At 30.5% G+C, this 8,420-nt stretch overlaps 1 protein-coding gene across 1 annotated transcript; it reads left to right on the plus strand.

The window, feature by feature from the left end:
- The first annotated feature begins 3,552 nt into the window (after positions 1-3,552).
- On the plus strand, positions 3,553-6,911 carry LOC140879083 (disease resistance protein RPP8-like). Its single transcript, XM_073282726.1, has 3 exons — positions 3,553-3,679; positions 3,765-4,821; positions 5,257-6,911. The coding sequence occupies exons 2-3, from the start codon at positions 3,780-3,782 to the stop codon at positions 6,909-6,911; spliced, it is 2,697 nt and encodes an 898-aa protein (XP_073138827.1). The 5' UTR covers positions 3,553-3,679; positions 3,765-3,779.
- Positions 6,912-8,420: the final 1,509 nt, after the last annotated feature.

Genomic DNA, 8,420 nt, shown 5'->3' on the forward strand with positions numbered 1-8,420 from the left:
TTTCGGATATGGGTTTGTGTTCGGGAATTTTTAAAAATCCCCGAAATATATTAGGGCAGTTATAGGGATGCTATCCCCATCCCCGAACCCACCCCAATAATAATAATATATTGTTAAGTGATTGATTTAGTACAAAAGTTGTATAAAAATGAATCTTTCTAAGATCAATAATGATACTGTTCAAAACAGTATTATTGAAGAATATGATATTCCAGATAATTTGGATCTATTGAATAAATGGACTATTCCTAAAGTAGAATAATATAAACATATTTTATTTATCAAATTTTATTAAATCTAAAATATTATAAAAAATTAAAATTAAAATTATTAATATTATTTAGTTTATATATATTTATACATTATATAGAATACATCTGTTTATGATAACGTAAGTTTTTATAACATGAAACTATTATTTGAATCTCATTCATTAACGTATTTATATAAATTATTTATATTAGTTTATATATATACATATATATATATATATATATATATCTTATTTATTTTGATAAATTTAGAAAAAAATATAATCTTAATAAATTTTTGATACATAATTTTTTTAAAAAAAATAATAATTTTGATTGATAAAAATATTTTTTATTTAAAATATTTTTATTAATTTTAAATTTTAATATTATAATAAAAATTTGACCGAAATATTTTAGGTATTTTGTTATCATAAAATTGAATAATAATTTTTATATTCTTATATAATAAATTTTACTAATATCATATATATATATATATATAAACATATATTCAGGTATGGATATGGGGACGAGGACTTGATCCCAGAGGGGATAGGGATGAGGAATCCCCGATAAAAAATAATGGGGTTCGGGGCAGATATGGGGATAGGGTTCAAATTCGGGGACTGGGATGGGGATGACATCTCCGTCCCCGCCCCGCCCCATTGTCATCTCTAGTCGCAGTTTCATTTATATATCCTCTTAAGCTATTTTTTTTTCTCAATTAGCTAGCGCCTAAGATTGTCTAAACAGACTGAAATCTAGAGTTTCTTAAAGTTCAAAATTTTGCGCGAATTTTGTTACTAAAGATAATTACCAATCTAAAATACAAACTTATAAATAAAATCTTTATCAAAAGAAAAAAGAATAATATCAAGAAATTTGTCTTTACAAGGACTCATTAGAGGGTGTTTGGCAGAGCTTAAAAGCTCTTTCAAACAGCTTATAAGCTGTTTTAGAGCTTTTAAGCTCTGAAAATGTGTTTGGTAAATTTTTTTAAAAACAGCTTATAAGCTGTCAAAATAAGCTGTTTGACAGCTTATAAGCTGTTTTTAAAAAAATAAGGGGGGAGGTACTTTTTTAAAAAAAGATCTTATTTTAATATTTCATATCTCTAAAATATCCTTGAATATTTTAATAAATCTCTATCTTATCCTCCACTTATTAAATATTAAATATTATTTTAAAAAATTACAAATCACATAAATTTTTCTAAAAATAAAAAATTAAAACAATTTTATTTTTTAATATAAGTTTATTTTAAAACTATTTTCGTATGTGTATAACTCAAAATATTATTTTCATAGAATTATACCCTTTTTGGTAATTTTGACAATAAAAAGATCTTATAATACCAAACATATCAACATCTTTAAGTTATTTAAAATAAATTTACCCAAACAATTTAACAGCTTATTTTTTAAATAAGTTCTAACAGCTTATAAGCTCGTAAAACAGCTTTTAAGCTCTAAGAGCTTATAAGCACTTTTTAATAAACTTAGCCAAACACCCTCTTAGTCACTATTCCTATTAGTCTACCATCTCGTATCAATATTCTTTAGCTCAATTATTGGTGTTGATCTTTAATCACCTAGTAATTAATTGAGTATGTCTATTGTGAGATGGTCTCACAGATTTATCTCTGCAACGATTGATTTGGGTCATAACTGTAATTAAAAGTACATAATATTTTATAAAAAAAATACAAATTTTCATGAGTCATATCAAATAGGAGATCTGTAAAACAATTTTAATATTTTGACGTGATTTTTACGTTCTCAAACAATTTAATTATTTGAAAAAAAAATTATTTTCAAAAAAAATTTTAAAACATGTGAATTTTGAAATAAAGTAGAGAAAAGTTATAAAAAAAAAGTTACCGTCAATAATGAGAATATAGTAAAAATGGTCCTGTAAGTTTGTCCATTTTGTGTTTTGGTCCTGTAAGTATTTTATTTTGGGTTTTGGTCCTATAATTTAAGTTATAATGGTTTTTAGTCCTTTCTTCATAGAGTATTGACGTGGCATCAGAAAATGCTGACGTGACAGCTAAAAAGCTTAAGTGCATTGAGAAATATAATAATGATGTGTGTGTTGTGACATCAATAATTAAATGTTATGTTTTCAAAACCGGACTATACCGACCGGTTCGACCCGAAACCGATCACTAATTTGATCCGAAACACTCTCAAAAACCATTTCAACGATTGAATCGACAGAACTAAAAAATAACCAGAAAATTGGTTTTTCGATTTTGTTTTTGAAATTTTAGTTTTTTATTTAAAAACTTTAATTTAATATTTTATTATATATATACATGAATATTTTAAATTTTTCGTCGTTAAAAAATATTATTTATTAATATTAGAGTTTATAATTTTTTTGAATATTTTTTTATAGTTATTTAAATTTTCAAATTACGATAAATATATATATTTTTTCTATTTATAAATTCTTTAGGTTTTTATAATTTAAAATATATTATTAATTATATTATATTATATAAACGATTTTTCGATTCGATCGTCCGGTTAAAAAAGTTCAACCAGTTGAACCGTTTTTTTAAAGTTAGATCGGTTTGATCATCGATCGGTCCGGTTATAAAAACATTTCTTAAATGAAAAAGGACTAAAAACCAAAATATAACTAAACTTATAGGACCAAAACCCAAATTAAATACTTATAGGACCAAATCACAAAACAAAAAAACTTGCAGGACTATTTTGGCTACTATCCCGTCAATAATAATATTTAAATTATTAAAGTTTAATTTGAAAAAGAAAATAGGGACAAAATAAGATAGAGATGTTTAAGAAAAATGAGAATAATTTAACCATTAAGAGGTCAGTTAAATCTAGAAATTAAATGAGAAGATATTTTGATATAATTTGACACACAAAAACGATTAGTAATATCACAGGTAAAGTTGCTTTTTTGGTCCTATATGTTTGTCACTTTGCGATTTCAGTCCTTTATTTTTTAGATTTCAGTTTTAGTCCGCTATCTTTATTTTTTTTGGCAATTCTAGTCTTTTTTTCGATGTGGCGCTGACGTGTTCCCAATTCAGTGCTGATGTGGAGCTGACGTGTACAGTGTCACTTAAGCATTTTCGAATAAAAAGGACCGAAATTGCCAAAAATCGAAACATACAAGACTAAAACTGAAATATGAAAACATAAAGGATCAAAATCGAAAAATGACAGGGACAAATTTTGTGCAAAATCCATATATATATATAAATAATAAAGAGAGAATAAATGATGATGATGATTACAATAATTGTCTCCAATTGCCTTGATTCTTTTCATCTTTTGTTATAGATAATGTAGTGAGTGTCCCAGTAATGAAATGTGCGAGCTCACAGACCATAATCAATTCACCCTTCAAACTTTGAATCATCATCAAAGGCCTGTCTATTCCGAAAGGTAATGTATATATATTTGATTTTACATATAATATATACATAACACATTCTCGGAATTCTTATGAATTGCCCTGCAAATTAATCAGGAACTAACTATATGCATGGCGGCCGAAGCTGTTGTCTCTGTAGCATTGGAAACGCTCGGAAATTTGTTGATACAAGAAGCAGCATTTCTGAGAGGAGTGAGTGATCAAGTAGAGGGACTCCGAATCGAGTTTGGCCGCATGCAATCACTCTTGAAAGACGCAGATCGGAAGCAACACGAAAGCGAAACTATTCGAAACTGGATACAAGAAACCAGGTATCTAGCATACAGAGCCGAGGATGTGCTAGAAGAACATGTCGTAAAATTCGGGTCCGGAAATGGAAAGGGTTTTATTAACATTCTCAAAAGATTCCTCTTTTTTGTAAGTGAAATAGGCACTTTACACAAACTTGGTTCTGAAATAGAAAGAATCAAGTCATGTATCACCATCCTCACGGGACACATGAACGAGCGTGGCATACAGGCCTTAATCACACGTGATCATGAAGAGGAAACTAATTCTGATGAGAGCAGACGACTTTTCATTAGAAAAACCTATGCTCATGAGGAGCTTCAACACTTCGTTGGGATGGAAGACGACATCGAAAAGCTTGTTTCTCTTTTAGTTTCTGATCAAGAACGTCGTTGCCATCGAGTTATTGGTGTATGGGGAATGGGCGGTTCCGGGAAAACCTCTGTTGCCAAGAAGGTTTATAAGCACGTCGATGTCGTAAGATTTTTTGAGTCGTTTGCTTGGGTTTGCATAACCCAAAAATGCCAGATACAATCTGTGATTCAAGATATCTTTCGGCAGCTTCTCCAGGAAAAAAAGAAAGACATCAAAGATATGACTGTAGACGAGTTGGTGGAACAAATTTATAATGTTCAAATCGGGAAAAAATGTCTGATTGTAGTCGATGATATTTGGAAACTCGATGATTGGAAATGTTTGAGAAAATGTTTCCCGGATGTTGTTGGAAGCCGCAGCAAAATATTACTCACAACTCGTCATGGAAACGTTGCAGAAATTGGATATCCGGTGAAACTCAAGGGTTTCACAGAAGACGAAGCATGGGAGCTCCTCCGCTTGAAAGCTTTTGCTAAGATTGGTTTTGAAGGTTCGTAAATCTCTTCATTAATTATTTATTTATTAACTATTTCTTCTTTATTAAGGGATTTAATTAGTTATAATTATGTGCAGAGAAACATGAAATTTTGTTAACTTAATTAACGATATAATTAAGTACATACGAGAGATATAAATGCAAAATGTAGTAGCCTCCAAGCGGATGTGCTAGGTGGTGTAGTAGGTGAACATTTGGCCAAATATCAGGAATTCAATTCCCCCTACCAACATTTTCTTGGACTTGTCTGTCGCACGTGGCTTGCCTAGCTAATGCAATTTACTTAACTAGCGTAATTTACAATTTATTGCGTTAGTCCAGAGGTTTTTCCAACGTGCATCGAAAGATAACGGTTACGGGTTCTTACGTCATATAATATAGTAATTAAAAACATATATTAAAAGGTAACTCTTTCTTCATGATTGCCAGGACCATGGAATGTTTCAGAATATGAGATATTAGGAAGGAAGGTGATACAGAAATGTGGTTGTTTGCCACTAGTAGTTGCTGTGATTGGAGGGATATTGAGTGGTAAAAATTCTTTACGCGAATGGAAATTAGCGAGCGAAGATGTGAATTCTTACATAAGGAGAGGTGAAGAAAGAGGAGTGGCAGGAGAGGTGGAGGAAGTGTTGACTTTAAGTTATGATGAATTACCATATCATCTTAAACCTTGTTTTCTTTCTTTGGGGTTTCTACGAGAAGACGAGAGTATATTTGTAGAAAGAATCTATGATATTTGGATGGCAGAAGGTTTCATTCAATCAAAACATGTTGGCGAAAGCGAAACAATGCGCGATGTGGCAAAGTGGTATATGTATGAGCTACAATTTCGAAGTATGGTTCAGTTTGATCATGATCTTTCGTCACTGTCTCTTCACGACTCGATACTGGACTTGTGCCGATCCAAGGCTAAAGAGGAGGAGTTTCTCAAGGTTATGGACAGAAGCATTGATAATTCTAGTAGAGCATATAGACTGGTCGTGCACGTCGATGATGACGACCATGACTTGAGCTTTCTTAACTCATCAGAAAACATTATCCCATTACGATCCGTGCAAATTTTTATATCTTCATTCTTTGACATGATTCCTCTACCCAAAAAAATCATGCATCTCCCGCAGTTCATATCTCTTAGAACACTGATCGTTTACTATTGTGAGTTGAGAGGGAAATGCTTCCGCGGAATAGAGAATTTAATCCATCTTCGATTGTTGGGTTTGATGTATTGTAAATGGGAAAGGTTTTCATTGGAATCGGTCCACAAGCTATCTTTTCTACAAACACTTGATTTGTCTGGTACCATGATATTATCATCGATCGTGAAGTCACCTCCAGTGGATACATATTGCAAGATTCGGCAATTGAGGAATTTATCTCTTCCATTTATCTTGTCAACTGAATTCAATACAGAAAGAAAGCTGAGATTAAAGAACTTGTCTCAGCTAGAGACTCTATATGGATTTGACTGCCAAATTTACGATTTGAACGATCTCATTCATTTGCGAAAGCTGCGAACTCTTCGATGTAATAGAGTAGATGACAATGAAAGTCTGGTTCAAATAGTTGATTACATTTGTGGAAGCAATCTAAAATGGATATATATTTATATTCAACATTGTAATTTGGATGCATCAGATGCACTATTAAATCTACTCAAAAGTCCGAATGTTACACTTGAACTTAGTATCGAGTCATGTAAATTGTCGAAGCTGCCTCGATTAGAAACCTTAGACTTCTCAAACATGTGTCCAGGCCTCGTGGAGTTGAAGTTAGATGGTATAGATATTGGGGAGGATATCATGCAAGCACTAGGCAAGTTTCCAAATCTAAAAACTCTCGGGTTGCGGCACGTTCGATTCGGCGGCGGGGAAGGAATGATCTGCGGTGCTGGAAGCTTTCCTCGGCTTAAAGAACTTTCTTTCTCGGTTAAAGTTGAAGGGAAGTTTGAGTTGAGGATCGATGAATCTGCCATGCCCAATCTATCATCCATGCAGATTCTGCGTTGCTCTGAAATCAATCTTAATATTCCAGAAAGATTGAGATTTTTTGCTCATACAAAAGTTTGTAACTTGTGCGCTTAATTATATGACAATATTTTTCTCCTTGGCGTTTGAGTTGTGATAAATCTTTTGAGTGGAGTGTTATGATCTATATTTCATATTTTGTTAAATACAACTCTATTTTTGGTTTTGTACTATAAATTGACAATTGTACCATTTCATCTTTTTTTTTATACTAAAAATTTTCAGTTGTACCAATACACTCTATTTTTAGTTTACTCGAAAATTTTATTTTTTTTTGTTGATATCATTTTGAATTCACAAAACAAATACTAAAAAACAAATTGTTAATTTTACTTTCATCTTTAAATTTTTTTTTTTCAATTTGTAGAAACAAATGATATTTTACTCTTATGGTTTTTATTTTCTATTACACATCTCCTTAATTTTTTATTATCTTAAATTTTTATATATTTTAAGTTAATTATCTTAATATATATACTATTTAATTAAAGTTGGGGTCTTTATACTAACTAACTTCTAGCTGATTTTATTTTGATATTTAGTGTTAATTTATATTAATTCAAAACAATAAGATTAAAAATTAAAAAAAAAATAATGAAACAAAGATTAATTAGAAAAATTGATGAAAAATAAGGGTGTTAATTCATTAATGCAATTTTGAAGTTGCATACCAGGTTAGTTACTATATCTTTTTCATATAAGATTAAAAATATGAAAAAGATAATGAAACAAAGATTAATTATAAAATTAATGACAAATAAGGGTGTTCATTAATGCAATTTTGAAGTTGCATACTAGTTACTATAAGATGTGATTTTTATTATAAAAAAAAAAGAAAAGAAAAAGAAAAAAGGATGCGCTTTTTATAATATAGTATAGAAACATGGATAGCTCAATATAAAGATTTTAAATCAATATACTTGGATTAGACAATGATGCATGACACTAATCTTTGGAAGAACTTGAGTCAATCATTGGACAAAACAATGATTATTAATCAATCAATGTGTTATCCTTAGGTGGTGTTAAGCCCATGGTCTATCCATTGATGATTTCTTCATTTTCTTTTCTCTGTTTTCATTTGTGTTATACCCTCTCCATCCTAAATTATAGAATTGTTTGGTTAGGATAAAAAAATTAATGGAAAAACAGATTTATATACAACTTTTTATTTTATCCTTAGTTAATTCATAAAATAATAAAAAGTTGTGTGTTTTCCAATACTTTGTTAACAAGAGTATATCAGTAAAATAAAGAAAAAATGCAATTAAATGTAGAAATTAGAATGTTTGTTTGAGACAAATTAAAAAATAAAACCTATAAAATTGAGACGGAAATAATATTTGTGTTACTTATTTGCAGATGCGGACTCAATTTTGCTGGCAAGTTTTCCTTGTCAGAGTAAACTGCAAAAAATGTGCCAAGCCCAGCAAGAGGCTGTTAATGGGTTGGAGTACATTCAAGCAGGCTAGGAAAGTGGGCTGGAGAAGCAAACCCACGGGGTTTAATCTACGCAGATTGGTTATGGGCCAAAGTCAACTCTTATGCGAGGTTGGAGTTATCTAT

This window comes from Henckelia pumila, chromosome 2, assembly GCF_033568475.1.
Source record: "Henckelia pumila isolate YLH828 chromosome 2, ASM3356847v2, whole genome shotgun sequence".
In the NCBI taxonomy this organism is placed as follows: domain Eukaryota; kingdom Viridiplantae; phylum Streptophyta; class Magnoliopsida; order Lamiales; family Gesneriaceae; genus Henckelia; species Henckelia pumila.